At 50.6% G+C, this 20,340-nt stretch overlaps 1 protein-coding gene across 10 annotated transcripts in view; it reads right to left on the bottom strand.

Moving 5' to 3' along the window:
• Positions 1-20,340, bottom strand: part of TACC2 (transforming acidic coiled-coil containing protein 2) — a 229,954-nt gene that overhangs the window by 98,843 nt on the left and 110,771 nt on the right. For 6 of the 10 annotated variants that reach the window (XM_054522968.2, XM_054522970.2, XM_054522977.2 and 3 more), the window contains exon 6: positions 9,655-9,789. The exons of 3 other annotated variants lie outside the window; for them this stretch is intronic. In XM_054522968.2, coding sequence (XP_054378943.2) covers positions 9,655-9,789 — 135 coding nt within the window. Of the gene's footprint in view, positions 1-9,654; positions 9,790-12,620; positions 16,058-20,340 lie in introns of those variants that run through there. One more of the 10 variants, XM_063727786.1, reaches the window with a different exon arrangement.

The following is a 20,340-nucleotide window of genomic DNA, read 5'->3' as shown; positions in this document are numbered from 1 at the left end:
ACATTAAATGAGATGAAATATATATCGGGCCAGGCGCTATGGCTTATGCCTGTAATCCCAGCATTTTGGGAGGCGGGAGGATCACCTGATGTCAGGAGTTTGAGACCAGCTGGGCCAACATGGTGAAACTCTGTCTTTACTAAAAATACAAAACTTAGCCGGGCGTGGTGACCTATGCCTGTAATCCCATCTACTCAAGATGCTGAGGCAGGACAATTGCCTGAACCTGGAAGGCGGAGGCTGCAGTGAGCCGAGATCACACCACTGCACTCCAGCCTGGGAGACACAGCAAGTGAGACGCCATCTCAAAAAAAAAAAAAAAAAAAAAAAAAGAAATATATATCAAAAGCATTGCTCTCAGTGCCTGGTACATAGAAAGTACTCAGCAAAGGCCAGATGTTATCACAAGAGGAAGAAAACTAGAGCCACTCTGTGATGCTCCAGGGAGAACCTGAAACCTAATCCCAGCCAGAGCCTATTACGTTGCTCTCCACCCTTTTCTCCACAAGGTCCCAGTTCCCACCCTGAGTCCTGCCAAACAGCGCTGCAACAGTCAGCCTTCTGGCCACAGAGAGTGAGGATGCAGGATGGCTCGGCCCATTTCCCCAACTACGTCAGTCTGGACAGATGTCTCAGGCTGTGTTGGCAGAGGCACTGCAGGTACCACGTGCCAACCTCGGGACAAGCTGCCTCCTCTTGGAAATGAAGCAGGGACAATGCACCAGGGAATCATGTCATCAAGTCAGCCGTGTCAACACGCATTTATGGAATGGAATGGAATGGAATAGAGTATCACTGCAGCCCACCAAGTAAGGGAAGGTCCGTGCCAATCTTGGACACATATGGGGTTAGTACATGTGTACTGGCCACAATGTTAAGCTTCTCCCTGTGGTTTGAGCAGAGCTGCTCTGGCCAGACTGCAGGTCCTCCAACCTGGAAGACTTCCCCCTTTCATTTTTGTTTGCTTATTTCTTTTTGTTGTTGTTGTTTGATCTTCCATCCCTCTTTAAGAAATCATTCTGATTTTATTCATTGGCTTTCAGCTCCATTATCTAAATCCAAGAAAAGCAGGCAGGACCCTGTAATTCTTTCTGCAAAGCCAGGAAATGATGCTCAGCGAGATGCTATTTAGACAGAGATGGGAGCAGGGACACCAAGGTGGGGTACAAGGTGGGCAAGTCATCCTCAAAGAGCCACCATCCTTTGCCTCTTAGCCCAGGAGAATACTCCAAGGTCTCCATGTTTGGTGGAACCACATGGGGAATTACATCCCTCTGGCCCTGGGCCCCAGCCTTGGGCAGTAAGGGGAGGAAATGCTGGTGCCAAGCCCCAGGCCCTGGGCAACTTCTCCCAGCGAGCCCCTGCCCAGAGTCACAGTCCAGCCTGGGAGTAGTCACCTCTGCAGTGTCACCCTCAGACACAGTGTGTCCCACGTTGCAGGGTCACCACTCTATCCCAGCACCTGCCTTCAGCCTTGCACAGAGCAAATGCTCGATCAATGTTGGTGAGTAGATGAATGCAAGGCACAAAGACAGACCCAGGTCCCCTCCATCCCCACGGCCACTGCTTTAGTTCAGGCCACCACTGTCTCCCACCTGGACCACAGCAACAACTTCCACGTGGCTCTCTGACCTCTGGCCTCTCCTCCACCCACCCTCCTCCTCGCCACCACAGATATTTCCCCAAACTAAATTCCATCCTGACTCTCCTCTGCTTGAAAAGAGAAGACAAAAACAAAAACAAAAACAAATACAAAAAAAAAAAAAGAAAAGAGAAGACATGTTTCTTTGCATTTTTTGGGCACCAGCAAACTCCCCAGTCTGGCTGCAGGCCCCTCTAAATCTGAGGATCATGGCCACCTTGGCTGCTCACCCTGCTGCTCTGTCTTAGACCGCCGTACCTCCCTCCAGCCCCTCCAGTTCCTCTCTGACCTGCTGCCTCAATCTGCTGGGCCTCGCCACACCCCAAGCTTTGGCACATTTGGTTCCTCTTCCCTGAAGCACTTTTGCCCTTCTTTACCCTCAGCAAACACCTAGTCATGCTGCAAAACTCAGTGGTGATGCTGCCTCCTCTGGGAAGCCTTCCCAACTTCTCCAGGCAGAGTCAGGTGCTCCCTTCTCTTGAGTCTTTTGTTCTCAGCTCTATTGGAGACTTTATCATGTTGTACTATGTTAAGTTGATCACATTGTATTGTTCTGTTTCCAGAACAGCTGTCTCTGTCTGCTTCCTTTTCCCCATCACTGCTGGGCATTGGAGTGGGGGAATGTGAATTCAATGCCTCCTACTTGTCAAACACTGAGCTATATTCTTCATGTACTTTACTACTCACAATAACCCCCAAGAGGTGGGTACTACTAGCCCCATTTTAAAGATGGGCAAACCAAGGCTCAGAGTAGTCAAGTAACTCACACCACGTCACACAGCTGGTAAATAGGCATGTCTTTCCAACTTCATGCTCCTTCCCCTGCGCCACATTCCGAATAGTCCGTGGCATAGAATCAACCGGGATGTTATCTGCCGAGAGGCTGGCTGGCAGGATCAAAAAATGCAAACAAAGCAGAAGAGAGGACCCAGGAACGCTGCATGACTCCACCTAGACTCCAGCGCTCAGCACGTCCTTCTTCTGCCAGCGAAGTATTAAAGAAACTGACTCATTAACAACACGGCGAGGCACTCGGGCATGGTGGGGTCCTGAGCCGCCCATGCTCGTACCATATCCCATCCCACCCCACCTCCCTGGGCCCTGCCTCCCTTGGTTTGGGGTTCTATTTCTCCACCTCCTTTGGGGCACTCTGTGACCAGCCGTCTCCTGGCCACCCCTCTTTCTGCACCTCCACTGGGTCTGAGGGCTCGAGAGCACGCATTTGGCTTAGAAGGAATGCAGCTTCCCGGAGGGCAAGCACCTAAAACCATCAAGTGGCAGCCGAGGGCCGTCCTTGGGCAGCCGTGCTGGGGGAGGAGGGTGGGCTCCTGGCCTCAGCTGCCCCTATTCAGGGCAAGAAGGGCCCCCACGCTGCCCTGGAACCTTCCACCCACCAGTGCTGTGCTGAGCAGGTCCAGCCACGCCCTCACAGATTCCTGCCCATATGTTCCTCCCTGAGCCCCACTTCAGGGCGGGATCCCCTTCCCAGCTGCTTTAGGGGCCGTGGGACTGCCGCCCAGATGGCGTCACAGGCTGAAGCTTTGCAGATTCTCCCAGCTGTGCCCCCAGAATAGGGCCAAGGAGCCCCACTGCTGCCGGCTCTCTTTCCCCTCCCCTCCCAGAAGAAGGAAAAGAACTGCAGACCTGGGCCCACGGAACTGAGGGAGCCACCATCTAACTGAGGCCCTCTGCTCCTGCTCCTCAGGCTGAAGCCAGCGGGACAGCCCAGCACTCACTCCGCTGCAGCTCACATTCCGGAGGCTGAGCAGGAGCCAGGGGGACCCATCGATGCCTCCGCGCATATCACCGGCAGGTGACGTGGCTCAGCGTAGTTATGCTCAGTCTGCCCTGGACCCAGTGGGCCTTAGAGGCAAGAGAACAATGGAAACTTGACCTGCGTAACCAAGGAATGATGCCACGAGAGCCCAGTTTGGTCAGCGCAGAGTCTAATCCCCAGAGACCCTCAGCCCAACAACCCAGCCCCTTTCCCTGGTGAGGCAGAGAGGCTCGTCCGCACCCCGCCTACAAGGCAAAGTGCTGCGCTGGGGAGCGGGCTGGCGGGCTGGCGAACTGGCTCCAGAGCGAAGATGCATCATGTTTTCCAAAGGGCTGACTTCTCTAACTCGGGTGGAGGGAATGGGGAGGTTTCTGCCCTTCCCCTCCTGCGCAGGAAAAACTCTCGGGTCTTGGAGAAATGTTGACAGAGGGAAGGGAGCAATTTGGGGCAGCTGCCCAGGGCGGGTGGGGCCGGGAGTGTGGGGGCACCTCACAGGAAAGCCTGAAGAGCCAACGCCACAGTCGCCACAGGCTGCAGCTCAGGCAGCATTCCTCAAGGGGTGTCTCCTGGGCCTCCTGCCCAGCACCGGGGATCCGGCTTCCTCCCTGCAAGAAGCTCAGCTGCTTCTCCCATCCCGTTTGTCCAGGGTCTATCCAGACAGCCCTTGGCCAGGTTTCCAAGTCACCAATTCCTAGGGGACAGCTGTCCGCAGCAGGGAGTGAGAGGCCAACTCTGAACACAGATGACGCTTGCGTGGGCTCACACCCACACCCACTCAGCTCATGTCCAACACACCAGGCTCTTTGCCACAAGCTCTCAGAGGTCAGCTGTGGCTGCCTTGGTGAGGTGAGGGCTTTCAACCTGTATTCCTGGAAATTCTTATTATCAGACCCCTCGCCTGGCTTCAGCCTCGTACAGCTCTCCAAAGAGCTGACAGCTCTGGAAAAGTCAGGGTGACCTGCTGACCCCACAAGGCCTCAGGAGGGCTATGCTGGAGAGGAAAGGAAGGCCCATCAGAAGCGTGGTCACTGCAGCAATGGTCTCCCTCCCAGGCAGGGTTAGGAGGCAGAGACTTGAAGTCACATCTGTTCTCCCCAAGGCCTACGGCCTAATGGTTACCAATAAGAGTCGCGGGAGGGGAGTGTGAAAACTCCTGGAGAAAAGCCATTTGCACTGGAAATGTGGGATTGTGTCATCGTTTCCACAGCAGCCGTGAGAAGCAGGAAGAGGCAGCAGGAAGTCACCCAGCATGTTTGCAAGAACAGAGCATCTGTCGATTCTGTAATAAGATGTGCCGTGGGCTTTCTTTGTCAATACACCAGGTCTCACTGCCTCGCTGCTCCCCTCCAAGCCCAAAGAGAGAAGACAAAGCCACAGATGTGGCGAGCACTGCAGCTGCCTGCGCATAACACCCAGAAGGCAGCTGGCTCCAATAGGCAATGCCCGGCTGGTGGCAGGAACCCATGGAAGACGTATTTCCAAATCAAGAGTCCAACCAGGACCTCAAATTCTGGCCCAAGGCTGGGCATGGTGGCTCACGCTTGTAATCCCAGCACTTTGGGAGGCTGAGGCGGTCGGATAACCTGAGGTCAGGAGTTCGAGACCAGCCTGGCCAACATGGTGAAACCCCATCTCTACTAAAAATACAAAAATTAGCCAGGCATGGTGGCGGGTTCCTATAATCCCAGCTACTCGGGAGGCTGAGGCAGGAGAATTGCTTAAACCCGGGAGGCGGAGGTTGCAGTGAGAAGAGATCATGCCATTGTACTCCAGCCTGGGCTATAAGAGCAAAACTCTGCCTTAAAAAAAAAAAAAAAAAAAAAAAAAATTCTGGCTCAGCCTGGGTGAATAACGACTTCCATTTCAGTGAAATGAAATGTTCAACCTTACATTTTTGAAACTTGCTTTGAAAACCTCCAGGAACTCATCCAAAGGGAAAAAACACAGTTTATTGGATCCCTGGATCCAGGCCATGGCCCCATGGTTGAAAGCAGCTGTGGAGAGAGTCGAGGTGGAGAGTACACTGAAGGTGATGGAACCACAGCTGTCAGGGAGCCCCAGGAAATGGGGGCCTCAATCCTAAAACCACTCCTGTCTTTGCAGGCAGCTAGCCAGGTCTTTAACAATGTAGATCCGATCATATCACTGTACTGCCTGGGGGCTTCTGGACGCTCTTAAAAGAAAGCCCAAGGAGCCCACGACCAAAGCTGCTACAATCGGAGCAATGAAATAACGTAGTATTGGATTATAACCCAAAGAATAAAATGCATATCCAGGAGTCCATGCAGATATAAATACATGATTGAATCAATTAATAAATGAAGGAGAAGAGACAAATCTCCTCTGCAGAAAAACTCTAAATAATTTCTGTAGATGTTCCGTCCTAACAGAGGAGGAGCACAACTCTCCACCCCTTAAATGTGCACACAGTGACTTCCTTCCACAGACTACAGTACTGAAAGGGGGGAAAAAAAGGAACTTGGCGGGGCGCAGTGGCTCATGCCTGTAATCCCAGCACTGTGGGAGGCCGAGGCGGGCGGATCACTTGAGGTCAGGAGTTCGAGACCAGCCTGGCCAACATGGTAAAACCTTGACTCCACTAAAAATACAAAAATTAGCCAGGTGTAGTGGCGGGAGCCTGTAATCCCAGCTACTCAGGAGGCTGAGGCAGAAGAATCGCTTGAGCCTCTGGGGTGGAGGTTGCAGTGAGTGGAGATGGCACCACTACACTCCAGCCTGGGTGGCAGAGTAAGACTCTGTCTCAAAAAAAAAAAAGTAACTTTACAGTGGAGACAGTCAACAAACATGACCTCAGCCAAGCAACTGAGGTCAATGTCAGTAGTGATATGTCATGTTGATGGTATGTACCCTTGATAGGATGTGATGAAAATGACACTTGATCTCTGTTCTTCCTCCCAAACCCCACAGGCCCAGTCCAATCATGAGAAAAGCATCACACAAATTCCAATAGTAGGTCATCCTACTAAATACCCAACCAGAACTCCTTAAAACTGTCAAGGTCATCAAAAACAAGACAAGTCTAAGAAGAAACTGCCACAGCCAAGAGGCACCTACAGAAACAAAATGGAAATGTGGTTTCCTGGATGGGATCCTGGAACAGAAAAAGGACATTAGGGAAAAACTAAGAAAACGTGAATCAACTATTGTATTAGTTCATTTTCTGTTGCTTATAGCAGAATACCTGAAACTAGATAACTTATAAAGAAAAGTAGGTGTTTTCTTACAGTTATGGAGTCTGAGAAGTCAAAGATCAAGGGGCTGCATCTGGTTAGGGCCTTCTTGCTGGTGGGGACACCGCAGAGTCCGGAGGTGGTTCAGGGCATCCTATAACAAGGGGGCTGAGTACGCTAGCTCAGGTCTTTCTTCCTCTTCTTATAAAGCCACCAGTCCCACTCCCATGATATCCCAGCAATCCATTAATTCATGAATGGATTAACCCATTCATGAGTGCAGAACCACAAAACCCAATCACCTCTTAAAGGCCTCACCTCTCAATACTGCCAGATTGGGGGTTAAGTTTCATCATGAGTTTTGGAGGCAAGAAATACTCAAACCATAGCAACTATAGACTTTAGTTATTATAATAAAGATGTATCAATATATCAGTAACTTTTTTTTTTTGAGATGGACCACAGGGTCCATGCACATGCTTTTTCTCCCCAGCAATATCTATTCTCTTCCCAGTATCTTCAGCAACCTCCAGCCCAGCCCACACATAACCCACTCAGCTTAAGCTCTCAGTCGCTTCCCTGGGAAGCCATCCTCAGCTACCCAGACTAAGTGAGGTTGTGGGTCACATCCATCCAGGGTGCTGCACTTCTCCCCAAGTAACTGATTGCTCCATGTCTATCTTCCAGCATTGGATGCTCCTCGAGGGCAGGACGATGCCTGTCTTCCAGACCTCTGTGTCCCGTCCCCACCACAGTGACTGGCCCAGAGTAATCCCAAGTTCATGTTGCTGAATGCTCAGATGTGTAAATGAATGAGATTCAGAAGCAACCCACACAGAGCGGGCTCCAGGGCTAAAGGTGAGATCACCCAGTGTGCCCTCTATGACAGGTTGAGAGCCGTGAGCCCATCTGACCTCAGGAAAGAAAGACATAGAGCAAATGGGTACCACTTGTGTCTGCTGGTGCCAGGAGGCACCAGAGATGCTCTCTGACCCTAAGACTGCATCAGCAAAAGGTCTGGAGGTTGAAATTTTTATTTTAGATTTCATCAAAAATCTACTCTAGCCCTTGGGTAAATTCTTTTTTTAAAAAAAAATGAGGTATAACTTACATACCAAAAAATAGTAAAATTCACTCTTTTTAGGTATATAGTTCCACAAATTTTACAGAACATTTCCATCACCCCCACAAAGATCTCTTCATGCCCATTTGTAGTCAATACAAATCCCAGCCCCCGGTGCCCACTGATCTGTTTTCCATTCCTTATTATTTTTCCTTTTCCAGAATCTCATCTAGACTGAATCATGTAGAATGTAGTCTTTTGAGTCCAGCCTTTCTCACTTAGCCTAATGCATTTGAGATTCATCAATTTAGTTGCATGAATCAATAGCTTGTTCCTTTTTATGGGTGAGTAATATTCCTTGGCATAGATATACCACAATTTGTTGATCCTTTCACTAGTGGATAGATATCTGGGTTGTTTCAAATTTGGGGCAATTATGAAGAATATATGCATACAAGTTTTTAGGTAGACATATATTTTCATTGTTCATAGATAAATATCTAAAAGTGGGATTGCTGGATCATATGGTGGATTTATGTTTGCCTTTATAAGAAACTGAAGGGCAGAATATTTGAGAAGAGTAATTGTATTTCTTTCTCCAACACATTTTGGTTGTGCACCTACTACGTCTAAGGCAAACCAAGCGTGTTTCCCCAAACACCTGGGGATGTTCCTGCTCCCCAACCTCCGCTTGTGCTATCTCACCAGCAGAAAAGCAGACCTCCCATATATTTCCCTGTCCTTGGGCCAAGAATTATGGCAGACCAGGCACTGCGGTGGATCCAAGAGGGGTGAAACAAACGTTCCTGCTCTGCCAACAACAATCTGAAGGATGGAAAGTCCCTCTGGGACTCAGGACTAACAGAGCTACAGGGAGATGCCAGGAGATACAGGACAGAGAAGAGTTTAATGGTCTGGGTGGCATCATCCAGATAAGGCTGACTCTGGTCCAGCTCTGGGCCCACCCTACTATTACCCGGTATTCTAGAATATCATCTGCATGTGGTGATGTTCCCTTCCTCTGATTTCTCTACTACTTCCGGACACTCTGGTTTGGCAGCTGGTTGTCTACGCTTTGGGCACCCCTTATATTCTTGCCCTCTACCATGGCTTAGCTTTCAGCACTGTGTGCTTCCCAGCCAGCAGGAGCTCCCTGAGGACCGAGGCCTGCCATTCTCAGCACACCCAGATGCATTTGGCTCTCTACAAAATACTGTCCAAGAATGCTCTTTAGGAGGCTTTAATGATTTATAATCAAAACCAACTGCTTGCATGGAAACAGGAGTTCCAAATACTTGCTCTAATCATTAACTTTATGTGTCAACTTGGCTGGCCCATTGAACCCTGATATTTGATCCAACCTGTCTCAATTTCACTGTGGAGATATTTTTTAGATGAGATTAATATTGAAATCAGTAGATTTTGAGTAAAGCTGATTACCTCCTATAATGTGGGTGGACCTCAACCCAGCAGTTGAAGGCCTTAAAGGAAAAGGACTGACCTCCCCCAAGGAAAAGGGAATTCTGCCAGCAGATGGCCTTGGGGCTCTGCTACATCAACTCTTCCCTACTCTCCAGCCTGCCAGCCTACCCTGCATTATTTCAGAATTGCTAGCCCCCACAATCACATGAGCCAATCCCTTAAAATAAATCCTTCTCTCTGCATATACATATACATATAAATACATACACATATAGATCATCCATCCATCTATCCATCCATCCTATTGGCTCTGTTTCTCTGCAGAACCCTAACGCACTCGCTCACACCATGCTTCCCACTGTGACATGAGGAGCAGCTGGGCAAGGGTAAACCTGAGATCGGCTATGGCCCAAAGGGTCAGAGACATGGTCTCACAGGGCCAAACGGTCACCGCCTTGTTACCATCCTAAATGCGGCTCACCCCAAGACCTAGGGGGCATAGACCACCAGGCCCCTGCTCTCCAGGGGCAGGTGCTGCGGAGGGGGGCTTGCACAATACCTGCTGAGGTCCTTGGCCGGATCTGGGCAGGAGGGAGTGGAAGCTTCTACTCCGTCACCAGCTAGGGCAGAAGGCGAAGCTATGTGTTCTGCAGCCGAGGGAGCGAGACCCGCACGGGCAGCAGCTGGGGAGATGCTGGGGACACAACGAGGGAATTATTCCACATGGGGCTGGGCTCATTAATGGCACATTCATCAGGCCCCATTCACCCCACCCAACCCACCCGCCCACACATGGAATGGACTCTTTAAACCCCAGCACTCGGCTCCCCGGCTTCCCCACTCAGGCCTCCACTTCTGCACAGCAGGGCCTGTGGCTGCAACGAAGAGGCTCCCAGGCCAGGCCCTTAAGCTCCTCCCTCCTTAGGCTCCCGTAGAACAGGGATTTTTTTAACAGAGGCGGCTCAGGTGTCCGGGACACGCTATGTGAGTTTTCTCGTTTGATTTTTGTTTAGAGGAGAAGATTTTTTTAATGATGATTTCTATTCGTTTTTGATAGGCAATGAAACTCTATGAGGTGAGAACTAAAATACAACTTTACAAATTCCCCAGACTTTGCCCGCAAATCCCAAGGCTGAGAAAAATTCAGGGGAAAAGGCTGATGGGTAATTTGGGAACCTGCCCCAGGACCAGTTGGGCCACCCGTGTCCTGGGGGAGGAATGAGTGGCCACCCGTGTCCCGGGGGAGGAATGAGTTTCAGAGCCGGAGTGTGGCCCTCGGGTAGGGAACGAGTGCCCCCTGCTGGACAGCCGGGGAACCACAATGTACGGGGCCTCTGGGGATAGCACTGGGGACCACTCCCCACAAAAGTCAAAAGGCGCAGGCTTGCAGTGCAGAAGAGTTTCTGATTTTCCCCGCTGGCAAAAAGCAAGGCTAGCAATGGCCTCCACAGACTAAAGCCTGGGAACAGCTTTCAGGGTGGTGCCCTCCCAGCCTCTCCAGCCATCCCTGCTCCAGTCCACAGCGGGACTGGCCAGGCTGAAGGTGTCTTGGGGTAGCCAGGCTGGAATACAAGACTCAGCACAGAAGGCCTGAAACCCAGCCTGAGGTGGTAGCTGGGGTTTGTGGCGTCACAGCCCTTGCAGCGAGGGATCACTGCTTTCCTCTGCGGGTAAACACCTCCAGGGAGTTCCCAGACTGCAGGAGTCCAGGGTGTGTGGGCCTCTGGGCTGCTATGTCTACTCACTCCATCTTCTCGAGGTCCACCTGAGAGGCTAGCACCCTGGTCTGAAGGGCAGCTGCCATAGGCGCCCACACTGCACACTGGACAGAGGACTCAGTCTTGCCCATAAGTCTGGTCACAGCTTAGCAGATACTGCAGGTCCAGCAGGCACTTCCCAGCCCCTCACCGCCCTGGCCTCAGAGCTCCATGAGGACAGGGGCCACATCTGCCACATCCACCCCAGGATCCCAACCCTGGGCCAGGCCGCCCACAGCCGGCAGAGGGGACGCCGCCAAGTGTCCAACTGGCTGCAACCAAGTGTGGGAGCAGAGCCAGGGCTGGAACCCACGCTGCCTGCTCCCTCAGGGCTCCACAGAGAAAAACAGAGCCCAAGGAATAACGACCTAGGAAAGCCCAGAGCAGACCAATCCATGGGGGAACAAAAATTACAAGTGCTTGGAGGAAACCCAGCAAAACAGCAAAGTGGATTTACAGATGGAGTGACTGGCCTCCTTTGTCAAACTATTATTTGCAACAATTTGGGCAGTGGCTAAAATTAATTATTTTGTAAAAGAATGACTCAAAATGAATAATGCAAACTACCAGGGGCGTTTAAGCTCCTTAAGAGAGCTATTTTGCACTTTGGAGGCTGACGTGTACTCATAATCGGCAAATGGACCACTTACAAACGCAAACTACTAGTCTAACTTCGCTTTCTCAAGAAATTACACTGGTGTGCTCTTCCCTTCACCACACACACCCCACCAAGATTTTACTTAGTTTAATGCAAATTGTGGAAAGGTGGTATTGTTTGTGGTTCTGTGATTTAAGGGTACTGTTTATCAAACTGCAAGGAAGGATCTCTGTCTTAGAAAACAGTGGCAGGTGGGGAGAGATGCTACCTTAGATCTGTGGCCCGCTGCTAATCACAGCAAAGCCAGCTCTGTGACAGCTGACAGCCTTGGGATCTGATGCAGATGCCCAAGGCTACACCTGCCCCATCTCTGAGAACACCCTGGGGCAGAACAACCAAGGCTCACTCACCAAGCTCCCCCGCCTGCCCTTAACACCCACAGCTGCTCCTGTTCCTGAGGGGCCACCTGGCTGCTCCCTCCTCCCTTCCTTCTGTTGGTCCCAACTGCCATGGCCACACCCTTCCTGCGCTGGCTGGGTCCCATTAGCCAAAGGCATCAAACAAGTGTGACTCAACAGCTCATTTAAGAAAGGCGCCCCCCTCCTTACACCGCCTGTTGGCTCATACCCAGGGGCCGAGGAGGTCAGGCTCCCACCAGGAAACACTCCAGTGACTCACCATCCAAGTCCAAGCGCTAACACATGGGCCCCCACAGACTCCTCCTGGGCCCAACAGAACTTCTCCTCTTCCCTCGTGACCCCCCTCCTCCTCCCCCAATTTTCCCAGCATGGTAGTGGCACCATCAGCCCGCCAGGCCCTGGCACTGACTTCCAGTTCTCTTATCCCCTCATCACTCCTTCATGCTGAGTCACCTCCTTCTCCTTCTGGAATCTGCCCTCTCTGAGCAGGACTCCTGGGCTATCCGGCTGTGCCTGCTTTCCATTTTGTCCCCTCGGATCCAAGGCCCCACAGCCACCAGAATGACCCGACTCAAGTTCTGATCAGGTCCTTCCACTGACTAAAGCCCTCCCTGATTTTCCACAGCATTCGGAAGCTGGTCCTCCAGGAGCCTAGTCAAGGTCCCTTGAACTCCCCCTGAGCTGCCAGAGGGCAACGTTGCTCAAGCAAAGCGAGTAAGCAGGTAGGGGCAGCCGGCAGCCAGCTCCTCACCAACAACCCGTCAGCTTCCGTCTGCGTTCAAGCCTCCCGTGACCAGCAGTGACTCCTCTTAAAGACATTGTTCTCAGGAAGCCGGGCCTTGAACAAACGCCCAGGACCAATCCCAGGCCTTTGCAGAACCCTCCAGACAGCTGCCAAACCCAGCCCAGAGACAGCAGGGCACTGATATGGGGTCCGCACATTCTGTGTCTCATTCCACCTGCTGGAATTATCGTGCTGTCTTCCTCCTGTGGGAAGCTAGCCTGGGGCTAAACGTCTGGGATGCCTTTTTCCATTTAAGGAGTTAATCAGTGTTTTCCAAACCTTATTGGAATAACGAAGAAGCTGAATTCAAATTCATGCAGAGTGTTTATATTTTTGGAAGAGGAAGGATATGTTGATTTAAATTCAACCTGCTATTTCTTTTTGTTTAGGACAGAGCTGACAGCATATAAACCACCACGCTTTTAGCAGACAGCCATGACTTATTGATCAAGGCGTTCTTTCCTGCTAAGCCCAGCTGGACAAGACCTCAGAATCCATCGCAACACAGATCCCTAGAGAACCACTACCAATGGATCAGAGACGATGGATCTGAAGAGTTTGCTGTCCCTGAGTTAACACCTTGCTAAGGTCCTCACAAACAACAACTGGTCCCACTGCCCATTCGGCTGCAGTCTCCAGCCACACACACGGCTCCAGGGCTCACATTCAGCCCGACAGCCCTGCAGATCCGGCTGCAGTGAGACACCATCAGCAGCTGTTGTCCTTTGATTCCCTGCTCAGGGCTTTTGAGTCCTGCTGGGCAGATCCCTCACTGAACTGATAGCAAATTTCATTTCAGAGATTGGCTGGAGCTGCCAAATTAAGCCCTTGTGCAAGGACAAACACCAGAGTGGCCCAGGCTGTCACTGGAGGGTGACAACAGCCCCCAAGGTGCAGGCCGAACACATCAGTCTTGTTGGCCAGATGGGCGACAGCATCTTATCTTCCATTTCACTTCACCATCTGGAAGGCATTTAGCACAACAGCCCTTCCTCCCAGGCCTCTTGATTTTTTTCTTCCCGAATTCCCAAGTGCACATGATCACATAATAGGGCAAGCGTTAAGGCCGAAGACTCAGGTCATGCTGAAGGTGAGATGCAAAGTGCAAAAAGGAAAGTGCTGTGAAATTGTGGGTTTGGAGAGCCAGGCTTGGTTGATACAAATGCTGGACAGCCAGTCCCACGGAGGCCTGGGACTTGATAAAATGAGACTCAGCAATGGGAGACAGAACAGGCATCTCTCAGAGGCAGCCACTGAAAAGCCCCAAAGCCAAAATCAGAAGGTGCTGAGAGGTGCTTGTGAATTGGCTGGAAGCTCCGAGGCAGGCACATCCAGATATTTCTGGTCGCTGGTGAGATCCACCGGCATTCGAGCACCAGCCAGTTCACGTGAGAGCGTGAGCAGCCCCAAACAAGCTGATCTGCAGATTTCCAGCGGGCGCTGGGCTCCTGCGCAGTTAACCCTGAACTGGCTGGTCAGCTCTTCCCTGGCACACGTCTATCCACTTTACCTTCACAGAGTGAGCCCGTGCTCAGAGGAGGGATGTTATTTTCAAACTTGGCACAAACAAAACTTAAGCTGGAAGGAAAATATTCACCAAGGGAAAAGTGATAAACACCATCCCAAAACCATAGGCGAGGCTTTGGTCTGGCTTGGATCGTCCAAGTTATGAATCCCCACGCCTGGTCATCACCAGCAGCTCTGCGGGCCCAGGGGCAAGATTTCCTTATGTCCTGAGCTCTCTGGGGATGAGTCCTGGTTTACAGAGGCTACAGGGGTGGAGACACAAGGGATAAAAGGAGACTGATCTTGGATATCCAAGATTATTTATTCAGAAAGTCAAAATCTGCCTATACAGATAAAGCAGCTCAAGAAGCATGAAAAACCAAAACAAGAACAGAATCTTGTGTTAGTGTGAACCATATGAAATTCTCAATATTTGACACTTGCCAATGTGGCAGTTCATGTGGTTCAACCCAACAGCAGCCAGCCAGACACTGGAACCTCAAAGGCTCTGAAGAAATGTAAAGGTGCACCCCAATTTACTCAGCATGCCAGGTGCTGGCTTCACAAATTTGATTCATGAATGTCAAAGTACCTTCTAAAGGGTACAAAGGAATTCTGTTATTCAGAGAAGACTTTTGGGAGATCCATTTTCTAAATTAAAAATAATTTCTCCACTTTATCATTCAGTTTTTGTTTGTTTGTTTATTTTTTGAGACTGAGTTTCATTCTTGTTGCCCAGGCTGGAGTGCAATGGCACGATCTCGGCTCACTGCAACTTCCGCCTCCCAGGTTCAAGCGATTCTCCTGCCTCAGCCCCCGAGTAGCTGGGATTACAGATACCCACCACCACGCCCAGCTAATTTTTTTATATTTTTAGTAGAGACAAGATTTTGCCATGTTGGTCAGGCTGGTCTCAAACTCCCGACCTCAGGTGATCCCTGCCTTGGCCTCTCGAAGCGTTGGGATTACAGGCATAAGCCACCATGCTCAACCTATCATTCAGTTTTTAATAAGGCACCTGCTTAAATAAAGGTTCAACTAACCTTTGTGGGGTGGTTGAACTCACTTATGCATACCCACAGAGGGAAGACAAAAAATCTTATTGTGCAGTCAGAAAAAAAAATAAAATAAACTACATGATTTGGAAGCAAGAGAAGAAATAAAAGCTGTAGTCAATATGAATTCCCTGGCCTTTCAACTTCTGACCATTTTAAACTCTGCTTCTGAATCTGGAAACTCGCTGGTGAGGCTACGACACTCAGCAGGGGCTACCCCACCTCCTTCTGTCCAAAGTCAGAGATCAGAAACTTCAGCCGCCGGCTGCTGGGCCTGGTGTCCCCCTTCCTGAGGAGCTGTGATGAGCTGCTCAAACCTGTTCACAGGTGAGGAGAAAAGCAAGCGCCTGGACAACACTGCCTTCACCTGGTGGTCCTCCAAGGACTGGAAACGCAGGTGTGGGCCCCTCCCAGCACCCCCCTCAATCAGACTCTGGGAAGGGGGCAGCAATCTAGGTTGTCAGCAGGTGATTCTGACGCACACTGAAGTCTCACCCACAGACACCAGTCCGGTGAGTAATTTTTCAACTGTGTGGATGGGAGTCCTCAAGTTCTTAGGGGACCTCTCTGCGTGGATTCTTGACTGTGGGAAAAACACAGAAGGCTCTTGGATGTGTCCCATTTCACTGCTTAATACATAGTGGTACAGCAGCTGGAAGGTTTCATTGAAAAAACCATTCTGCTTTTTTTTAGATGGGCCTCACTTGTCAACCAGGCTCTCAGCCTGGTCTCAGCTCACTACAACCTCCACCTCCTGGGCTCAAGCAATCCTCCCACCCCAGCCTCCTGAGTAGTTGGGACTACAGGCATGCACCACCACACCTGGCTAATTTTTGTAGAGGCAGGGTTACCCAGGCTCATTCTGCTTTTTTTTTTTTTTTTAAATGAAAATACTGAACAGATGAGAGTACAAGTGGCCATAGGCAATGTAGTCATGTGTAGAAAGTTCTAGAAGATCTGGGCCCAGCTTTCTCTGTCATCCAGGGTTAGCTCAACCCCCGAAGCAGCTTCACAGCTCTTCCCTGAGGAAAGAAGGAAAGAAGCAAATTTGGATGCCCTCCAGTGGCATTAACAATAGAGAAATGGTGCATCGAAATCCCTTTCATTTTATTTGAGAAATACCTTAGAGATAGAGGTGCCTTCTCCTTTTTCTGCTACTCAGAAAAAAAAAAAAAGAGCTCTTGAAACGAGAGGGCAGGGCACCAAAGAATTAGCAGGCAACAGGGAAGGAGGAGTGAGGCTTGCTCTCTGTTTTTCTCTCAGCTGGCTGAAAGCAAATGCTCCAGCCCTACTTTTTTTTTATTAATTAAAAAAAATTCTGCCAGGTGCAGTGGCTCACGCCTGTAATCCCAGCACTTTGGGAAGCCAAGGCAGGCAGATCACCTGAGGTCAGGAGTTCGAGACTAGTCTGGCCATCATGGCAAAACACCATCTATACTAAAAATACAAAAATTAGCCAGACATGGTGGCGCACGCTTGTAATCCCAGCTACTCAGGAGGCTGTGGCAGAACAATCACTTGAGCCCCAGGGGGCTGAGTTTGCAGTGAGCCCAGACTGTGCCCCTGCACTCCAGCCTGGGCGACAGAGCAAGACTACATCTAAAATATATATGTGTACACACACACACACACACACACACACACACACACACTCTCACTCACTCATTTCAATTTAATTTTTAAATTTAAACTACTGAAAAGGCACACCTCTCCTGAGGACTTTTACAGCCTGCCCCCTGCCCCATGTTCGTCCCTCCCCTCCTTCCGCATCCCACCCTCTGCCTCTCTCCTTATGGGAAGCAGAAAGTGTGGAGGGATTGCAGGTGGATGGGGTGGCGGGGCCACTGCTGCGGTTCAATCGCCACTGCACACTAGAACGCCCTGCTTAGTTTCTCCAGCAGACGGGCAAGGTGAAGCGCTGTTGATTCTTGCTATTCACAGTAATATTCTATCAAGTCGCCATGAACCCTGAATTAGGAAACACTGAATTATTGCATCTAAAGGAAATACAGGGGTAGCTTCCTGGAGTTTCTAGGCACAACCTTTTCATCAGCCAATCAACCAAAACATAACCTTGTTCCATGTGTGCTTCTGTTTAAAGAAGCCTTATTTAATAGGTAATTTTGCTTCATTGAATTCACAGCCACAAGCACTACCCCTCATGCCAGGACGAAGCTTCTCTAAAGCACAACTTTTCGCCCAAGGCCTGTTGTTGCACTTAGGAGGGCACTTCAGCATCATGCTTAGGGCTCATTTGAAACAATGTGCTCACCAAGGAAAAGCACAACAATTGAACTAAATATGCCACACAAGGACACTTGTTTACAGTGCCAGAACCACAACAAGAAGGCACGGCGTTGCCTCGTTCAACCTTAGCTGAGAACGTGTGTGCTGGGCAGCTCTGCACATGTCTGCAAATGACTGAGAAAGGACCACAGATATCAACTCTGGGGTAATCAATACATTTTAGTGAGAAGGTAAATTCACAAATATGCAATCTGCCAACAAGGATCGACTGTATTTTACAGAGGCACCTGGTGACCAAAGTCAGACCAATCCTTGGTATTAACAGAGTTATCTCTTTTCCACCAATCCAGTAAAAATGACGAGACAACACGACTCCGGAAAAATCTTCAGTAACACCAACAAGGCACCCAAATTGCTCATTCCTTAAGTCAAATACTCCCCCAGGTTTTAATCACGCCTCCATTCTGCCCAGAGTTCTGAGTCTTTCCATGAGGAGATAAAGCCATGAAACTGGCCGAGTTCTCAGCACTGACACCTCTGCTTAGCCACTGGTCCCTTCCTGTATTCTGTGGTCACTCTTGGTCAGGGTTATAGGTAACACAGCTGCATTACCTTATGCACTACCTTCCTTGGACTAGAGAGAGACCACGGATACAGGCGGGGCCCCAGGACACGGTGTCTCGAGGAAGCCTAGCTCTCCCACAGCTCGGCCAGTGGAGGTTTCAGAACACAGGTGGGCAGCTGGGCCAGAGCTGCTGCAGTCCCAGCTCTGCCACTTACTAGCTATGTGCACTGGAGCATGTGAACGTCCCTGAACCCCAGTCTGCTCAACTGTGAAATGGCAGCCATGACGGCAGTTCCCACCTTCTACAGCTGGCATGAGGATTTACGGAGACACTTGATGAAACACACCCAGCATGGTGCCTGGAGCATGAGAGGTGTCCAGGGAAAAGGAGCCTTAAGAGCATGTGTCACTCACCTACTATGGGGCCTGGGACAAGTCACTTAAAACACGCAGTCTTAGGCATGGGAGGGGCCTTCAGAAGCACCCATCACACCCCCCGCTGGACTGCAGCTCTCTGAGAGCCATCCAGCCAAGTCCAGTGCCATCCTCTCCTCAGAGCTTCCTCATGCCCCCCGCATCCCCCGACTGTAAGATGGGAGCATCGGGTGAGAGTGATCTCGGCTCCCTTCCAGGCTTCGCCAACGGAGGGTGTGCCCCACTGGCTACAGCCAGCGGCCCCTGGGTCTTCCTAAAACAGTGGTGGTCAGGGAGCCAAATGGGACAAAGAGGGGGAGGAATAGGAGAGACAAGAAGGGGGTGCCCCACCTCTCACTGGAAACTTCTGTATACTTCTTGAGGGTTGGGGGCCTTCGTTCACAGCTAGGGTTTTTCCTTTAAGAAGTTGAAGTCACACAAAAGTAAAAACTATGGCTGACTCGGCCGGGCGTGGTGGCTCACGCCTGTAATCCCAGCACTTTGGGAGGCCGAGGCGGCGGATTACCTAGGGTCAAGAGTTCAAGACCAGCCTGGCCAACATGGCAAAACCCCGTCTCTACTAAAAAAAAATACAAAAAAATTAGGCGGGCATGGTGGCGCATGCCTGTAATTCCAGCTTCTCAGGAGGCTGAGGCAGGAGAATCGCTTGAACCCAGGAAGCAGAGTTTGCGGTGAGCAGCGATTGTGCCACTGCACTCCAGCCTTGGCGACAGAGTGAGACTCTGTCTTGGAAAAAAAAAAAAAAAGAAAGAACTATGGCTGGCTCCTACCTATAAAAGGAACATCTAAAATTCCACGTCAGTGCATGGCTGCCCTGGAATATCTGCTTCTGGCCTGCAGCTTCCCGCCTGTCTATCCCATCCTCTGCTTTCTCCCCCACCAGGTACCTCCTCCTAGTTTTAAAGAGGTGTCTGGGTGCTGTCGGCCGCCCGCCTGCACCCCAAGGAAGAGGGTCAGCACGGGCCGGCCCCCAGGTCCCTGTCCCCACCTCATCTGGTTCAAGTCACCACCATTTCTCCAGGGCCTGCCCAATGCCATCTTGGGTACTGTGGTTCCAGAGATTACGGATGACCAGTTCCTCCCTCGAGGAGTTCCCAGTCTAGTAAAGGAGATGGAATTAGATACGGGTCATTTACAAGGATCTGTGGAGGGCAGAGACATAGGGACACAACGGGCGACTGCAGGAATTCAGATGCAGGTTTCTCTCAGCTTGGGGAGAAGGCTTCTTGGAGGAAGGGCCACTGGGCCATGAGTTCTAGGAGGGAAGGGACAGTATCTGCCTATTCACTATGGCTTCCCCAGCACTATGCAATATTGGACAAAAAGCAGATGTTTCACTGATATAAACAGAAATTAAAATGTGTGTACGTGTGTATTCATAGACACACACACACAGACGTGTGTGTGTGTATAGACATATGTAGACATACCCATGTATATGTGTGTATGGAGAGACATGTGGAGGCATACGTGTACATGTGTGCCTATATATGCATATATGGGCATCTGAGCTGACTCTGAGCTGATTCTGGGAAAGCCCGGGTTAAATGCCAAGTTTGCAGGCAGAGGGAGCAGTGAAGCCTGAATCCAGGCCAAGCACAGTGTAGACGGAGAACCGTGATCAGTGTGGGGTTGCTGGGGTGTGAAGAGCAAAAAGAAGGGAGGCTGGTGGGAGGTGACATGGCAGAAGGGCAGGGGCGGGGACCCCAGGCCCCTGGCTCCCCTGCCATGTGCTGCTGACCCTCCTCTTCTCTGACCACCACCAAAAAATGAAAGAAAATGAGCAGTGAATCCAGCTCTGTCCCAGGAGACCAGAAGGCAGCTAACTCAACCGTTCCCTGAAAAAGAAGTAGCACGTTCTCTCTACTGGAGGGCTTCT

The sequence above is a fragment of the Pongo abelii genome, chromosome 8 (genome assembly GCF_028885655.2).
Source record: "Pongo abelii isolate AG06213 chromosome 8, NHGRI_mPonAbe1-v2.0_pri, whole genome shotgun sequence".
Lineage (NCBI taxonomy): Eukaryota > Metazoa > Chordata > Mammalia > Primates > Hominidae > Pongo > Pongo abelii.
Note: the sequence above shows the minus strand (reverse complement) of the source record. Positions and strands in the feature narration are given on the sequence as shown.